Raw genomic sequence first — 19,241 nt, 5'->3', positions numbered from 1 at the left:
AAATGCTTTTGAAATGTATACACATCTACTGATCCGTGTTGTAAACCATCTGAAATAACTACGAAGATTGTGCATGCCAATTTCCTTAAAGGGGTTGTCCCGCACCGAAAGATGAAATTTTTTTGCCCAGTCCCCCAGTACCTGTAAAGGAAAACCGCTGACATGTGTTATTTAAAAAAAAAATTCCCTTACCTGAATCCCCGTTCAGCAACTTTAAAAAATCTTCTGTCCAAGATGGCTGCCGCTGGTCTTCTCCCACAGTGCACCACGGGTCTTCTCCCATGGTGCACTGTGGATGTTCTTCTGCTGTCTGCGTTCCACTGCCGATTCCAGCCACCTCATTGGCTGATCTGCACCATGTGACGGGGGTGGAGCTACGTGATGACACTGAGAAGGGGGAGGAGCCAGGACGCAGCTCGTGAGCCCGGACCATCCAGAAGAGGATTCCTCTCTGTGCAAGCCCGACTGTTCGTGCGACCAGAGAAGAAGTTTGATTGTCGCCATGGAGACGGGGACGCCAGCACCGGAGGGGGTAAGTGTATAACTTCTGTATGGCCAATATTTAATGCACGATGTATATTACAAAGTGCATTAATATGGCCATACAGAAGTGTATAACCCCACTTGCTTTCGTGGGACAACCCCTTTAAGTTTGTTTCTCTATAGTAAATGGCAATGGGTAAATTGTGGCTTGGCCATTATTCTAGTGAAAACCCTGCACCTTGTTTTGGCGGTGATTTTCTGCAGCCAGCGATTGGCTGCAACAGTCACATGTCCTGGTAAGCAAAGGAAGGACACAGTGGTTGTGAAGCAATTTTAAGTGGTGGGGAAACCCCTTTCATATTTTTTTTACTCCTGCTTCCAAAGTCATCCCAAAATAAAAAACTTACACCAAGTACAGCTTGCATTAATAGTATAACATACTGTAGCCCCCAATGGAACACACACTTTTTACATATTCAATTGTTCTTTTTTAAAAATGGGTTTTAATTGTGCAAAAGTAGTAAACAATAAAAAAATCTCTGTGAAATTGTTAGCGCAGTAATCACGCTGATCCAGATAAGAAAGTTATCATGTTATTTTTACCATCTGGTGAACGCTGTAAAAACAAAACCCAAAAACACTGGCAGAATTTCTGCACATTTTTTCCATCTCCCCCCCAAAAATTAATATGCACCCCAGAGTGGTGCCAATAAAAAATACAAATCATCCCACTGAAAACAAGCCCTCATACAGCTGTGTCAGCAAGTTATGTCTCCTGCAATGTTATGATGAAAATCACTTGGTTATTAAGGCAAAAATAGGCTGGTCCTTAAGGGGTTAAAGTAATTCACGAATGTAATCTTTGCACTGAACTTAATCATTTCATTTAGCTGCATATACAGGGGTGGAAACACCATACGAAATGCATGCCTTTAGTTACATGGGATTATAAATCACATTTCAATAAGACATGAGTGACCGATTTTCAGTGGAGGTAATATAACACAGATGCTGACAGGCAGATGTGAACATCTGCCCGCACAACTAGGTTCCATTGGTCAGGGGTTTGAGTCACTCAGCTGCTGTTACCAGCTAGCTCCCGAAACCATCAGAGCAGGGCAAGAGGTGAAGTAAACACAAGTTTGACAGCCGAGCATGGGTCAAAAGGGCAGCATAGTGCTAATGATTAAAATACCATGCATTTCGTATGGTGTTTCCATATTTTTGTCCACCTCCTGTACATATACATACACATCATGTAGCAGAGTCCTCTGCACATTTGAATAAAGCGACAAGTAATAGCTGGCCATTACTGATATTTGAGAACATAGTTGCCCTTTCACTTAAGCTAAAAGCTCATCAGTTGGGATAACAGAAAACAATTACATGGCAGCCAGCAAATAGCGTTATGACTGGATATAAATAATTCATATCTGGATGGCATTTACGGCGGCTCTTGTGTCACTATAAATAAGACCTTTCGGGAATAATGTTAGAGAAGAAAATGCTGCTTTTCTAATTATAGTCTGTTTGTTCGCGGCCAGATAATTGGTAGATGACACTACTTAGAAATGTAAAACAAAATAGCAGTTAATCACTGAAAGCTGTAGGAAAGACACCCACACAAATCCTCCATAAAGTTATGTGCAATCTGCATGGGAAGCTGGGATTCAATCCTACTCAACTGGAAAAATAGTGCATCATGCAGTGAGGTTTTTTGCCATCAGAACAACAGACATCACATCATAGCCAATCATGGCTGTTAATGCAGCTGCTGACAAGTAATGAAGAAGCCAAGAAGAGTAGAGAGTCATCCTATTGCAAAAAAAGGTGTCCATGCTTAGAGGTTCAGACCTCATGCACACTTCTGGGTGTCCCCACATCCCTTTTGAGTGCTCTCCTTGGGGAGAGACTATACCATCCCCTGACCCACTCACCCGCTAGGTGTCTCCACACACATTTTGGGTGCTGTCCTTAAAGGGGTTTTATCATAAACAAAAATCTATACTAGCCTATTCCTCCTCCCCCTCAGTCTCCTCACCACGTCTTTCTCTGACTGAGCTTCTGCAGTGTCCCAACTCACCTCACCTCAGTCCGCCAGCCAGCTTGTTATGAAGGCTGCATTCCTCACGTTCCTTCCAGCCGGGTCAGTGAAGGTCACGTCCCTGTGCTGTAGCGTTCACTGGCTAGGAAGGCATTCTAATATTTTTCAGAGGCAGCTTGCATGAGCAATCTCTGAAAAAGATAGGCACTCCCTCTGCTGGCCTGTGAGCTGTGACATAACGTACATTGGTTGGCAGGCAGAAGACTGCCAACCAATGTACGTAATCTCACAGGAAGAAGAAGAATCAGGCAGCTGCAGGTGAAGTGACCCCCCTGGACTGCAGGAGACAAGAGAAGATGGGGGAGGTGAAGATCTGGTAAGTAGACTGACGGGGGAGGAATAGGTAAGTATAGAATTTTTTCTTTTTCAATCAAAGAACCCCTTTAAGGAGACACGACACTCCTCCTGTTCTCGATGAACCAATCACAGCCACGGGTCTGATTGGCTGAGCCATGGTGCTCATAAACCAATCACAGCCAACCCTTCTTGCAGGCAGGAAAGGGCTGGCAGAAGACTGAAGACAAGTGCCAGAGGTGAAGAGGAGACCTGCGCCGGAGATGACAGTGCTTCTTAGGTTCTTAAGTGATGTATTATTTTTTTAGTTTTTTTTCTGCAGCTAGGGCTTATTTTCGGGGTAGAGAAAATGCAGTGATATCGCAAGGACCTGCAAACTATATATCACCCTGACAGATTTCTCATGCAGGTTTGTTCACAGTTTGTGCGAATTTTCATGCTTCTATAGATTCTTTTGGGGCCTTTGGTGCGCAATTCTGCACAAAAATAGAGCATGTTGCATATTTCTCACCTAACGTAAATGCACGTGGAAAATAGAGCAATGTGAGGGAACCCATTGAAATCAATACGTTTTGATGGATATCGTTTCTGCGACCGAATGTCTTCACGCAAAAATGCGCACAAAATGTGCAGGAGGCCTCACATAGGGAAGATGACTTAGTTGGAACAAGGATTAGCATGTTGGGATTGCTAATAAATGGTACCGATAAGGCAAGGAGGAGCCTATGAAATGAAATTCCATGCCCAAGGACCTCCACTCTTGTGCAGAGGAGAGAAGCACAAGAGTCACACATTGCAGTGCTGCTGATGCTCCAGATGTGTATCCCCAGCAGATACTGAGGAAGAGGCACCCTAGCCCTGAAACATGTCTTAAATGCTGCTTTTAATGAAACAGAGGAGCTGAGCAAATACCCTGAAGTCTTGTGCTTCTCTAAGATGGTCGCAACTTCAACCATTTTTAAAAAATATCCACTGAACAAATTATATATTATACATTATAAATTATATATACTCCTGAAAGGTTGAGATGATTCTTGGGTTGGCTTCTACTGCTAGATATACTATAACCTCCCTTCTCTTTTGTAGAAATGGAGATGTTCATCACGGAAAAACTTGATCCACCCCCTTTCTTCTTTTCCACTGTCCTCTAACTTTTAATTTTGATGGATTTATTAATTTGTCACCTGGCAGTATATAAATATGGTGCATCACTCTCCCTATGCCGCTTCTCTCTCCCTCTCTCTCCATGCACTTCTCTCTTCTCCTTCTTCCTCTCTCTCCATGCCACTTCTCTCCCCCTTTCCTTCTCCACCATGCCGCTTCTCTCCTCCTCTCTCTCCATGCACTTCTCTCTCCCTCTCTCTCCATGCCACTTCTCTCCCCTTTTACCTTCTCCTCTATGCCACTTCTCTCCGCCTCTCTCTCCATGCTGCTTCTCTCTCTCTCTCCATGCCGCTTCTCTCTCCTTCCCTCCCCTCTTCATGCCACTTCTCTCTCCCTCTCTCTGCATGCCACTACTCTATGAGTTTGTGTATGTGTGAGTACGTTTCTCTCTCTGTCTCTCTTTTTGGCACTTCTCTTTCTCTCATACTTCTCTCTCTAACCAACGCTTCAGCCAGCAGGGACATTCATAGTCACGCGATGGTGAGGACAGAGATGCTGTGAGACTATGAACGTCACTTAGCAACGCCTGAATCTCCATAACGGAGCTCACTGCTATACTTAACATGGGAACTCTGACATGGCCTCACAAAACACTCAATGTACCCACCTCAAATTTTAGGATTTTACACCAGTGGTGGGGATCTGAGGAAGCGAATGACACCAAGATCATCCTCCAAAGGTGAAGCAAAGTGCTCAAAGACTGGTGCAAGAAAAAGCATGTAGGCTTTTTTATATTAGATGTCCCATGCCCATGTGCAAAAATGACAGTATTATGCACAGAAACACACGCACAAGCTCATTGTCACAGCGCAAATGTGCTGTGCTTACACACACGCTTAGCTAGTATACTGCATCTTATGTGACTTCAAGACATAGTGGCTGACCAGCAATGCACTCTGCATATACACTGCTCAGTATCTCTGCCAGCACCATGGACTCATTGTGGGAGCAGCTGCCAGGAAGAATCAGTGGTGGAACGGGTTGAGGTAAGTCCTCGACACTCCTCTAAGGCTGACAGCTTCAGTTAGGTAACACTGGAATTAGTATGTAGTGGTTGCTACCGTACTTACGGGTGCTGTGAAAGATTGGCAGACTCCACCTCCGGTAAATAAATAATAAAAAACGGTCAACTGTATATATTATATAGTAATTGTCCTCATGTGTCAAATTGAGCTACTTACGTTCTGATAACCACCATCAGGCTATATCCAAAGACACCAACCCCAACCAAGAAATAAGAAAGTGGCAGTCTGAACTTCAGCCACCCAACGGTGCGCTGGTCATTGTAGAAGCCGTAGAACAAAACAGAATATTTGGCGTAACCCTGTAACATAGAATGTGAATCGATTAGCGCTTGTACACATCCACTATGGAGTTTCTGTTTTACGGCTCGTTTATGGGAATGCGGAATGCCTTGGATGAACTAATCTGTCTTATGAAGGACACGAGCGTTGCTGAACGGACCCTAATGACGTCCATTCGTTACTATTATGGGATCCGCAGAATCCTGAACAACATATTCTGTATTTAACAGAGTTAATTTATTAATCCTACTAATCTTCCTTTTTGATTTTCAGTTATGTTACATTTCATGGCTTAGAATTCACAGTATTGTATTTCTTTCTATTGACATGTATGAATATTAAGTAAAACACAACGAGACCCGAACATTCAGCCGCATTTATTCGGGGATAAAGGAAAGGGGAATCCCCATGGCCAAATGGCTCCGTCTTAGGACACAGTGAAAAGTGTTGGGCGAACCAATGGGGTCTGTTTGGTTTCCGCTCAGCTGCCCGGCTTTTAATCTGACAGCTATAGCTGAGTGGTGTACAAAGTGACATATATCAAGATGCAATAAATTTATTAACATTGTGCAACATTTGATACATTTGTTGCATTTTAGACTGAAGAAGGCAGCGAACTGCCAGACAAGTTGCATCACCAACTCCATGGATGATGAATCCACCCTCCTCCCCTCCCAATATGTTCTACAGTATTTTATACCTCAAAGTCCCAAAGGACAGAGAAATCCATGGCGGTTTTTTCTTCGCTTCTAGGCACTGTTTTACGTGGTAAACTGCCATATGGTAAACCCATTAAAATCTGATATGGGAAGAGGAAACATGGAGTAAAGCTTGAGGTCATGTAAGAAGTTAGATTAGTAAAATGATTTTCATCCGGTATTGCTGCGTTCCAGATAAGCAAATATTCCGGATTATCTGGCATCATGGAAGCATTTATAATACTCACATAAAATGCTACAAAAATCGCAAACATCACAATGTTTATAAATAACGGAAATGTTCTGGTAGGTTCATGAACGGTAATGTTATATTGCTAGGCCTATTCTTGGTTGAAAACGAATGCCTTTCTAAATTTAGGACCCTTCTACATATTTGCACACGCAAAATTTGCACAATATGCAGAGAATAGAATCCAGTAATTTTCCTCAGCTGTCACGTTACAGTACTGTTAGGTCACAAGTTGCCATCTGACCCCATTTACAATCATTAGATGTAACGTCACATGGAACTTTGCGATCTTCGTTTTCATGACACACACCGCTGTGTAGCCCTAGCCTTATTTAGACATTTATTTGTTTTTTTTTTCATGAAGTTTTCAATCCTATAGATGAATGTGCGAGAAAATGTGAGAAAAAACTTCACTTCTAAAATATTTGAAAAAAAAAACACTAACTAAAAAAATGCACCAAAATAGAAAATGCCACAATATAACTGCACTATTTCTAGTGCATATTTCCCTATTGGCATACAGCTAAGGATGTTTCCACCCAGAGGCGACTTTCATGCAGAAGCTCCATCCAATAACAATAGGGACAGAACTCGTGCGTGTCAAAGACACATTTATTTCAATGTGTTTATTCACATAAGCGAATTTGCGTTCGCAGAAGTGCTGCGAGATTGAAAAATCACAATGTGCCTATTTTTGGGTGATTCCTCGTAGCAAATCGCCCATTTATTTCCTATGGGATCTTTAACAATAATCGCATCACACTCACATGCCATGAGGTTTGCGCACAAGTGTAATACAATTTTTTTACCCTTGAAATCTATTGGAATCGCTTGCAATCTTTTCACGCACATGAAAATTGCAAGTACACAGATGTGAGGTGATGCGTTTGTTAAGCAAAAATGCATTTGTGTGCATCCAAATCGCAAATTTTACAAGAATGATGTCAATATGAGTTTTCCGCATACGCCTATGGACAGGTACCCTCAGGAGTGAAATGTTGTTAATACTGTTGCTGTTCAGTAAAAGTTTTTTTTTTAATGTGCCGCCACCACCTCTGCCTATCATCTCTGCGCCATCACGTACAATAAGACAGGTCTTGGCTGTATAGCTTCATATGTGTTGGGTCAAATAAAGTAACCATGTAACTTTCTTTTTCCCTTTACATATTTATTAGATCTTGCCTGATGCCATGGCTTGCGATAAAGTCTATGATTGGCTGCAGCAGCCTGTGACACCCAGTACATAGGCTGCTGCAGCATCACAGTGGAGAGCGAAGGGTGTGACCAGCTCTGGAGCTGCAGGGAGCCAAGAGAGATGAATATGGGATTGCTTATTATTTTTATGTACGGTGAGCATGATTTTTAAAAAATACTTTAACTCGGACAACCCCTTTAAGAAAAGGTTGAATCAGTTCACTTTTGTGTATTATTTTTTAAGCACTCTTCAGATTATTCACAAACTAAACAGATGGTTCTTTGTGCATGAAAATGATTCCTAAACTGCAGTAATCTGTTATTTAGTTCATTTACTGTAAATCTGACTTTAATTCTTCATTATATATCAGCACAATATTCTTATAGTACAAGTGTGTAATTCCCTATAAAAGGTCCATACCTCAGGAATTACTACAAGCCCAAATATCAGCCCAAAGAGCACCAAGTTCACTCCATACATCCACCTCAAGAATATAAAGTAAGAGGCAACCGACGAACCGAAGTGACCTGAAAAAAGGAAAAATAATATAATTACAATGTCCTTATACAAAGTCACTGCCAAACCTGAGTGTATATATATATATATATATATATATATATATATATATATATATATACTGATACGTGTATAGGAGGCGGCACCCAGAAGAAACGGGAATTCATTCATTAAAAATAACCTATTTAGAGTGGTTTCACCTCTGTGTGGGATCCCCGGTTGAAGGTTCTGTTGCAGATGCGGCACAAAATGCTGGAGAAAAAAGTGCTGCACGCAACAGTAATTTTCCTGCTAAAAGCCGGGAAGCTGAGCGGAAAGTGAATGGACCTCATTATAGTCAATGGGTTCCTTATGGTGCTGTTTGGTTCCGTGACAAGAGGGAGCCGTTCACTGAATGGAGCAGGAAAGCGTGACCCCCGATGCAGATGTGAAACCCCTCTTACTTGTACATTTTGAAACTTCAGCATCCTTCAGAGTTTGACCCGGTGTTACAAACTCTAAGTGCGCTATCCCTCTGCTATCAGAAAAACTATCGAGCCTCGTTTTGCCTTCTGATTTCACTAGTTGTATTAATCCGCCATCACAAAATAGGTAAAGAAAACTAAACAACTTGCTAAAAAGAATTACAGAAGCAGAACGCAAACTTCACCAACAGAATCAGCTGGCATTTCGCCACAGAAGGGTTCCGCAGACGTCCACCCAGCAATGGAAGGCTGTACTAGTAACACCCTGGCCAACAAAGGAAGATTCCTGTTTCTTTTGGGTTCCCCCTCATATAATGAAACATCTTCCACACAATGTAATATTTTCCCTGATGCAGTGTTCTTAGTGGAAACTTTGTAATAAGCCATTATGGATTTATAGAGGAACTAAAAGGAAAATCCCCCATATGCCTCTGCATGAGATCAGCGCCAATTACTCCTTACACGGCTATGGAGCTCTACGCACTATGATGGGTTTCTCCCCTTCCACTTCTTTAGCACTGAGCTTCCTACCTTGGAGGTTGGCTAGGGTGCCCGGGTAGGGCTGGCAGAGCTGTGCCACCACCTGGGAGTTGTTGACCAGAGTGAGGTGTGCCGGAGCTCACAATCCAACATTGCACCCACTCCATGTACTGGCGCCATCCACTCTGCCAATATTTTTTGCAGACAACACCACAATGACCAGGGACCATACGATCTTTCTCTGCCGTCAATCTTCTATGTTTCCATGTGTGAAATCAGAAGGATATTGATGGTTGTTTTATCAGATTCATATGGAATATCAGAAAACTCAAATACTCAAATACTGCATTGAGAGATACTTCTAAGAGATTATACCTCTGTGATATGTTGCTACATAAGGCCACTTTCACACGGCCGAAAAATCATGCAAGATTTGTGTGTTGCAAGAAATCTTCCATGAATCTGAACCCCATTCTTTTGAATGGGCTCATATGAGCAATTTATTTATTTATTTTCCACGCATCACAGTGTGAGAAAAAATGACAGCATGTCCTATTTGGACATTCCCTCGGAACGCATCGCCCATTGTTTTCAATGAGGCCAGAAAACAACATTGCATTGAAAACAATGGGAAACACTTGCCGATCCTTCAGCCGCGCCGGAGGATCGCTACTTCCTTGAAGTGATGGGAGGCATTTTTGATACAAAAATAATTCACATTCACGTTCCTGAGCGTGATATCAGCCTGAGTTTCATGGCCCAATATCAGGCTTGCCCATGTGAAATTAGTGTTAGAGGCACGATATAGTGAAAACGGAGTGTCTTCTGCTTTTTGGTATGTACACACGCTCTACTAGGCGCATGAAGCCTGTATACTACTAAGGGGTAATTTGCTGCAGGTTAAGTATTTTGTTCTGAATGTCATTAAAGCATAACTGCACTTTTGTGAAACTTTTGACATGTCAAAAGTTATTATCACTAGGGGTCCCGCTGCTGAGACCCCCATAAAACCCCCTATACCCCCCTACGAGGCCATCTGCAGCTGCTAGAAGGAGCCAGCAAGTAACAAAGACAGAAGAGGGGGCACAGCGCTCATGTGAGCACTGCAGCTCACTCGTTGTACGGTGGTCTTAGCAGCGGGACCCCTCCTGATCAATACATTTTTCATGCCTCTATAACATGTCAAAAGTTTCACAAAAGTGCAGCTACTCTTTAAAAACTGACAGTAACATGAAGAGTATAGACACACAATGCCATCTGTGTGCGCAGCATATGCAGAATGGCACTTACTTTCCACCTCTTTAATCTTCATTTCCCATGGGATGCAGGCTGTTTTAAAATTCTCAAAGTCCCTTTTAAATTTGATCCATTTCTGTAAGCAAAAACATGTAATTTTATATCTTTTATAATTACCTAACATTTTAGATGACTTTTCAGAATAATCTGCCATGTACATGAGAAATAGCACTATTTTTGAGCATTATATGACTTGTATCCTGCATTTATCACCATCTTCCCCCTCAGCAGACTGTATTTCCAGTTTTCAGTTCTCTGAGCTGCTGGGAGGAGACTGCTCTTAAGCTATGTTCTGTACATTGCACACAGAGGACTACAGTTTCTGCTCTGTATAACACACATAAATTTATCACAGAGGCAGAATTGTCTAATAATCAACCAGAAAGCCCTTCACAGTTTAGACACAAGTAATATAAAATCAATAAACTTTATTAGATATATTTAAAACCATATAACACAAATAGGGCACTACACAAACAAACCTCTATATATCAAGAGGTATACAGGTCTCTATCAAAAGAGACTATCACCACTTCTTTTTAGTACCAGGGGTCCCTAGTGTGTGTACAGGTACTAGTAGAGTGGTGAAGAGAAAAAACGCAGGAACTAGTAGATAAAGAATTCCTTTCTTGTTTAACTTTCCCCGTCCTTATATCTTTCTTTTGAACATATTCATATAGTGTGGAAGTATTTTATTTGGATGAATTGGATGTCATCATCACTCCAGTATTTCTTCTAGTACGTGTTCTAGAGAGATATAGTATGGGAATACATTTATCTTCCCTTTGTTTTGGGATTATAGAGTTACACAGGTGATAGCATGATATGGACCATTGGTATGCAATATTGATATTGAACAATACCCAATTGTCTCAGTACTGCCACCTTATGTTCTCATAAAAAAGAGAAAGGTACAGATGGTAGCCCTCTTTTAGAGAAATTCGTCTTGGGGCGACCACTTTGTGTTTTCTGATAGTGATTCCACTTTATAAGACTCAGTATCAGCTAATAGTACTATGTATACTCTCAGTCTCAGTCTCGGGTGACCACTTTGTGTTTTCTGATAGTGATTCCACTTTATAAGACTCAGTATCAGCTAATAGTACTATGTATAATCTCAGTCTCAGTCTCGACGCGTTTCCCCGTTCATAGAACGGATCATCAGGAGAACTTGTCAATTAGTACCATCTGTGTATAGTTATAACTGATCCGGCATTTTTTAAAACAGTAGCACATATATTATGTCTCACTCCTATATCCTTTTAATTTGAAAGGGCAGAAAGACTAGCAGGTATTTTCCATGTAATGTTTGACTATAAGGTAACTGAGCACCTAGTGCATGAGTGATATCTTAGTTTGTCAGAATATCCTCAGTGAGCTTAAAGAACATTTTATAGTGCACTTTAAAAAAGATATATACTTTCGTGCACGTAATAATCTTTTAGTTTTCTTTGTTATAGCTCACAGGTATGCTCTATTACCCAACAATAGAGTATTCATATGCTATGATGATGTTAAGCATATGTATCTCTTTTATTTTTTGCACCTAGCTGGCACAGGTGCAAAGGCCTAGCAATGAATGCAATAGATGCAACTGATAGTAGGAGTATGTCCCGTATCCCAATGGCATCTCCTTATTGCATCAGTAGCATTCAGTTAACTGTGGGACTGCAAGGTAGATGCAGAGCTCACAGTATGCTAGAAAAACAAACCGAATGCAGAGCTAACATAGATGAATTGGCATTCTAAATAGAGATGCACTTGTGTAGGTGATGTTAATCTAGCTTTCTTTTTTCAAAGATTGCTCTATTACCCAGCAAAGGAGTATTCATATGCTATCATAGTATTGAGCATATGTATCTTTGTTTTCACCTAGCTAGCAAAGGTACAAAAGCCTTGCAATAGATGCGGTTGATATACTATAAAAGGAGTATGACCCATATCTTATTAGCATCTCCTTAGTATATCAATGCAGAATATAGTGGATGAGAACGCGATGACGTGTTGGTGACGCGATGACGTCGTCGCGTCAGCCTGCATCACCTAGTCACGTGACAACGAGGTCCCGGCGGTGTCTATGTTGGACGATGCGCACTAGACGCGTCGTATGACGCGTCTGGGTGACGCGATGACGTCAGCACGTCAGCCCGCGTCGCCTAGTCATGTGACAACAATGTCCTGACCGTATCTATGCTAGGCGACGCGCACTAGACGCGTCATGTGACGCACCGCACTCTCAAGCGGAGCCGGGCTTCAATATCCAACACACGCACATGGGGAGGAGCCATGACGCCGTAGCGTCAGCGTGGTGCATCAGAGACAGCGCCCCCTTAATCCAGCCTATGGGAGGGTTGGAAAATCGGCACAGCCCAATATGGGGACGTATATGCACATAATACAAAGCACGATCAAAGTATTATATGCAATCTAAACAAGGACAAAACGATCAATGTCCATATTTTTCTTCCCTAACGACTAAGCAAACAAGAGGGTTAATAACAAAGTGGCATTGTAGAAGCATACTATGAATAAACATAATAGTTTTAAATAAAAAAAAAAAAATAAAAAATAAAAAAAAAGTTCCCGCCCACTTGCATGACCATTGGCCGACACCTGGGATACCTCCCTTTGAGGAGGGGACAAGTGAGCTTTATAAAGCTCAACACATGCACACCACACAGATAGCTCTGACCTACCATCCAGGCCAGAGGCGCTACCTCTCTGATCCTAAATATATGATGACTCCTATAACATAGCAGAAAAAGACTAACTAAATCCTAGCAAAGAAAACCGCACTTCTATCTAGAATGCTAACTTACTCATATTAGCTCTTGATTCTATTTCCCCCTAGCACACTGTGATCTCTGCATACACTTTGCAATCTCACAGTACAATGGATGCTGATATACTAAGGAGATGCTAATAAGATATGGGTCATACTCCTTTTATAGTATATCAACCGCATCTATTGCAAGGCTTTTGTACCTTTGCTAGCTAGGTGAAAACAAAGATACATATGCTCAATACTATGATAGCATATGAATACTCCTTTGCTGGGTAATAGAGCAATCTTTGAAAAAAGAAAGCTAGATTAACATCACCTACACAAGTGCATCTCTATTTAGAATGCCAATTCATCTATGTTAGCTCTGCATTCGGTTTGTTTTTCTAGCATACTGTGAGCTCTGCATCTACCTTGCAGTCCCACAGTTAACTGAATGCTACTGATGCAATAAGGAGATGCCATTGGGATACGGGACATACTCCTACTATCAGTTGCATCTATTGCATTCATTGCTAGGCCTTTGCACCTGTGCCAGCTAGGTGCAAAAAATAAAAGAGATACATATGCTTAACATCATCATAGCATATGAATACTCTATTGTTGGGTAATAGAGCATACCTGTGAGCTATAACAAAGAAAACTAAAAGATTATTACGTGCACGAAAGTATATATCTTTTTTAAAGTGCACTATAAAATGTTCTTTAAGCTCACTGAGGATATTCTGACAAACTAAGATATCACTCATGCACTAGGTGCTCAGTTACCTTATAGTCAAACATTACATGGAAAATACCTGCTAGTCTTTCTGCCCTTTCAAATTAAAAGGATATAGGAGTGAGACATAATATATGTGCTACTGTTTTAAAAAATGCCGGATCAGTTATAACTATACACAGATGGTACTAATTGACAAGTTCTCCTGATGATCCGTTCTATGAACGGGGAAACGCGTCGAGACTGAGACTGAGATTATACATAGTACTATTAGCTGATACTGAGTCTTATAAAGTGGAATCACTATCAGAAAACACAAAGTGGTCGCCCCAAGACGAATTTCTCTAAAAGAGGGCTACCATCTGTACCTTTCTCTTTTTTATGAGAACATAAGGTGACAGTACTGAGACAATTGGGTATTGTTCAATATCAATATTGCATACCAATGGTCCATATCATGCTATCACCTGTGTAACTCTATAATCCCAAAACAAAGGGAAGATAAATGTATTCCCATACTATATCTCTCTAGAACACGTACTAGAAGAAATACTGGAGTGATGATGACATCCAATTCATCCAAATAAAATACTTCCACACTATATGAATATGTTCAAAAGAAAGATATAAGGACGGGGAAAGTTAAACAAGAAAGGAATTCTTTATCTACTAGTTCCTGCGTTTTTTCTCTTCACCACTCTACTAGTACCTGTACACACACTAGGGACCCCTGGTACTAAAAAGAAGTGGTGATAGTCTCTTTTGATAGAGACCTGTATACCTCTTGATATATAGAGGTTTGTTTGTGTAGTGCCCTATTTGTGTTATATGGTTTTAAATATATCTAATAAAGTTTATTGATTTTATATTACTTGTGTCTAAACTGTGAAGGTATAACACACATAAATACCAGCATCATGTAAGATATTATACAGCAGAACCTCACAGTGTAGATGTAATTCCAGTAGCTGTAACATTAAATAACTCACCATAGCTCCAACAGCACTTCTATGTGAGTCTATTATCCCCTAGCAGAGCCTTCCCCTCTCCTTTCCATAGACATCTATTGGCAGCATGAGCCATCACCCTCCTCCACTTTCTGTTCTTCATCTTGTTCTCTCTGTTACTAGAGATAGCATCACTTCGCCCAGACAGTAAACAGCAAACTAGAAGGAAATCAAGTCCCTTAAGTTGCCCGGGCTATGGGCATCATAGTATAGTGACACATACACTGACTTCAGCAGTCTGTCGCTTAGGGCTCATTCACACAGCCACGCTTTCATTGCGTATTACGCGTGTGAAAAGATTGCAGCATGCTCTATTTCACTGCGTATCATTAAGTGTGAGCCCTATTCTTTTCTATAGGCAGTGTTTGCAATGCCCTCCATATGTAATACAATATGATAAATACTCTATGCCGCTATGAGACAGAGCGGGGAATAAAAATAATAAAAGAAAAAAGTCACAGTGCATGACAGCATGTGTGAGATACGCAGTCATGATCATTTATGCATACGGTCGTGTGAATGAGTGCTTATACTGAGCATCTTAGTGGTTTTGCAAGTCTTACATTTGAAACTTTGCAGGGCTGGATTGGAGATGAGTCCAATGAAGCTTCTGCATATATGTGTATATATATATATATATATATATATATATATATATATATATATACACACACTCCCCTCCCTCTAGATGGGCAGGTCCTTCTGTGTGCACAGTACTGCAGAAGGACCTGCACTCTTGCTTTAAACTGGTATTCTGGTCATGGCGAGAGCGAAAGCAGGCTCATTCACAGGCCGATATCGCACTTTCCACCATGTAACATAGTAGGTTAGGCTGAATGAAGACAATGTCCATCTAGTTCAGCCTGTTTCAACCTAGGGGATGTGAAAGCCCAGTGGATGTGAAGTGTTTTCAAGTGAAAACAGCCCTGCATCACTGCGAGGAATCCCTTCATCAAAGCGGGGCCGAAGGGGTTCCCCTTGCCGTGGCTGAAAGGATTTCCCCCCGCTAGGGCTGAAGGGATTCGCCTCACCGGGGCTGAAGGGATTCCCCCCACCGGGGCTGAAGGGATTCCCCCCCAATGGGGCTGAAAGGATTCCCCTCGCTCGGGCTGAAGGGATTTCCCCTGCCGCGGCTGTGACAGAGGATTGTGGGTTTCTCCCATTGCTTTCAATGCAGTGCCAGCCCCATTGAAAACAATGGGCAATATCGACACTCAGCTATGTAATCACTGGTGTCTAGATCTGCCCTGGCCTGTGATTCCTATTGTGAGCAACACCGCATTGCCATACAGAAGTACGTCAATGCAGTATCATAGCTATCATAGCTTTTATGGTTTAATAGCCCTACAGAGACAAAAAAAATGTAAAAAAAAAATAAAAAGAATGTTAAAAAACATCTAACACCTTTTTGCGCCCTTTCCAATTTGTATAAAAATATTTTTTTAAAACCCACATATTTGGTATAATTGTATCTGTAACAACCTGTACAATAAACCTGTACAAAAAAGGGGGCAGAATGCTTATTTTGTTCTTTTGTCTCCTAAAAAACATAACAAAAGTGATCAAAAAAGTTGTATATACACTCCAATGGTACCAATAAAAACTACAGCGAGTTATGCAAAAAAACAAGCCCTCACAGAGCTCCATCCATGGAAAAATAAAAAGGTTATAGGACTTTGAATGCAACAACGTTGAAAAGAAATATTTCAATAAATGGTTTTTATTGTGAAGAAATGAAGAAACCTGAAAAAAAAATGTTAGTATCATCATAATCATACCGGCGCGAAAATAAAACTATCATGTAATTTATGCTGCATGATTAATGCTATAAAAAATGGCTGAGTTTATGTGTTTTCTCTTCCTGCAAAAAAAATGTCTATCATTTTTACAATACATGATATGTACCCAAATATGGTACCAATAAAAACTACAGTTCGCAGCGCAGAAAACAAGCCCTCATACGTCCGTGTCGACAGAAAAATAAAAAAGTGTTTGAAATGTGGAGAGGAGATGAAAATCCTTAAGGGGTTAATCCCTCTATTCTCCCCCTGTTGTGGGTTTTACTCTCGGAATACAAATGTACAAAGTCTACCCAGTACACTTCAATCACTTAGAACTTTCAGGATGTGAGCCCTGATCCATTCCTTGTTTCTGTCTTGTATTTCCCATTACTTAAGGAATAACAATGAGTTATGAAGACACTTAACAAGATCCAAGGCATATCCTCCTGCATGGATCCATTATCATTCAATGCTCTTAGCAAGAAGTAATTTACCTCTTAGAGTATTAATCACAATCAAACAAGTTACATAGAATGGAATGCAGTTAAGTATACATAACACCCATATCCGGCGACATCTCAGAATCTTAAGGCTTTTTTATTGTTACTTTTTTATTACCTCTACTTAACAAATCTCCCTGTAATTGTGAAAGCTCGGATCGCATTAGAACAGCTCAGTTTGACTTGTCCGTTTGTTTTGCCTGCCACTGTGCGGCCAGTACGATGATTATCTGGGTCAGTGGAGAGCATTACATGGATCACAAATCTGACCTCCGTGTTCGGGTTTTCTTCTGAATCCAATATAACGTATAGAAAACAAGGAAGCCAATGTGCATCAGAAGAAGGTGAGATTTAAAAGCTTTGAGTTAGATTAGAAAAAATGTCAGCTTTTTTTCCGAAACAGTGTCATTCTTGTCTATGAGCTATGTCCGGATCAGTCCTATTTAATGGCTAGGGAATCCTTTGTACATGAAAAATTAATTCACACATATCTTACTGAGTCCCTGCAGAGAGAAACAATTATGCACTTTTTTTTTTTTTTGCATTGACTCTTCATTTTCATGCATTTAAAAATCCTCATACTTGCTGTACCTCAAGTCCTCCATTGAGATGTCTGCCTGGGGGTATTCCCAGTAATCATCAGCAAAAGCTTACCTCCCCCCTCCCCTCTCCTCTGTCAGAGGCTGTGCAGCTATGCCCACTCAATACTACACAAATAATACACAATGCTGTCTCTAAAGCCCCATTTACATGCAACGATTATCGCTCAAAATTTGCTCAAACGATGTCTTTGAGCGATAATCATTGCATGCAAATGCTACCATTGTTTAGTTTTCGGTCAAACAATGATTTTTAGGTGAGCATAAAATCCATTGTTTGGCCGGAGAGCTAATAGCAGGGACTGCACGCTGTGATTCTCCAAGGGAGCTCTGATAACATTGTATTCAGCTGCAGTCCTAGAAGAACAAAGGGGCTGTATGCGGATAACAGACCACCTACTGTTCTCTGCATGCAGTTCAGGGAGGCTCATTTATATGCAAATTAGGCTAATAAGCAGCTAGGGGGCATTAGCTCCCATTAGCAGATTATGGAAAATGATCGCTCAAACTATCATTCTCCCTATCTTTTGAACAAATTTTAAGCGATCATCTTTGTGTGTAAATGGGGCTTTAGTTTACTATTTCCTAGTGGGGGAATGATTGGGGGTTGTGGAACAGATAAGTATTGTGCAGTTGATTTCTTGCTCTCACTGTATAAAGACCCTGGGTGGTCATGTCTCTCAAATCCCTTACTGTGTAATGTGTCCACCTCACAGCATGCTAGTTCAGATGAGAAGGCTAGTGGAAGGCTGAAAAGCAGCCATCAGTTTACTCTCACTGAAGGATTTTGCTAATATGTCAGTCCTCGAATCTGCAGAGCCTTGCAAAACAATACAAGCATAGAAACGAAAAAATCAGACATTTGTAATGAAAACCAATTACAAAAAGTCTTCATTTCCAAAAACATATTGATTAAAGAAAAATAGGAGTGCGAAGTTGTACACAGCCTTTAAGAGAAAAAGTGACCTTGCCTGCGACTTCATTAGGTTATGATTTAATAGGGCTCAGTAGTCTAGGTAAAAGCTTTCAGCTGATTGCGTGCCCTCGCCGACCCTTCTAGGCAGACCTTCCAGCGAATTGCAATACATCAATGTAATACTTAATGGGATCAGCTCTTTTTTCCCTTAAGTCAATGTTAATTAATTACAAAGACCAACAATAAAGGTTAATAAATTTGTCTCTGTATTGGTTATGCGTAACTAACAAAAATAATAGCACATTTGGCTTGCATAACGGTAACTTCCTACTATATCATGTCACTATCGACCTTCACACATTTACAGTAAATGGTCTAGGAGAGTCATTTGTGAAATTACGACGATATTGGAGAAGCAGTTAAATATAAATGACACCATAAACCAAGTTCTTTTTTCTTTGGGCAAATCTACAAAAAGAATGATTTTCACAAAGTAAAAATTAAAAAAGCCTGTTCTCCTTCATGTTTAAACTATTTATCTGTGACCCGACAGAGGTTACTTCCTCCTGGCAGAGAGGGAAAGGCAGGGCAGCACCAAAGCAATGTGTGGGAGACAAGTATTCATTACCACTGGGAGGCAGTAGCTGGCACTTGAGGGCAGGGGCGTATCTAAAGGCTCATGGGCCCGGG

General features: G+C 41.0%; 1 protein-coding gene across 1 annotated transcript in view; it reads right to left on the bottom strand.

Annotated features, from left to right (window-relative positions):
- The window catches only part of TMC2 (transmembrane channel like 2), a 98,114-nt gene that overhangs the window by 46,467 nt on the left and 32,406 nt on the right, over nt 1-19,241 (bottom strand). Inside the window, exons 6-9 of the mRNA XM_066584678.1 lie at nt 10,243-10,324; nt 7,913-8,019; nt 6,050-6,148; nt 5,227-5,369 (exon numbers count right to left, since the gene is read on the bottom strand). Of these exons, the coding sequence (XP_066440775.1) occupies nt 5,227-5,369; nt 6,050-6,148; nt 7,913-8,019; nt 10,243-10,324 (431 nt within the window). The remainder of the gene's footprint in view (nt 1-5,226; nt 5,370-6,049; nt 6,149-7,912; nt 8,020-10,242; nt 10,325-19,241) is intronic.

Source organism: Eleutherodactylus coqui, chromosome 12, assembly GCF_035609145.1.
Source record: "Eleutherodactylus coqui strain aEleCoq1 chromosome 12, aEleCoq1.hap1, whole genome shotgun sequence".
Taxonomy (NCBI): Eukaryota; Metazoa; Chordata; class Amphibia; order Anura; family Eleutherodactylidae; genus Eleutherodactylus; species Eleutherodactylus coqui.
This window is presented reverse-complemented; position numbering and strand designations above follow the sequence as displayed.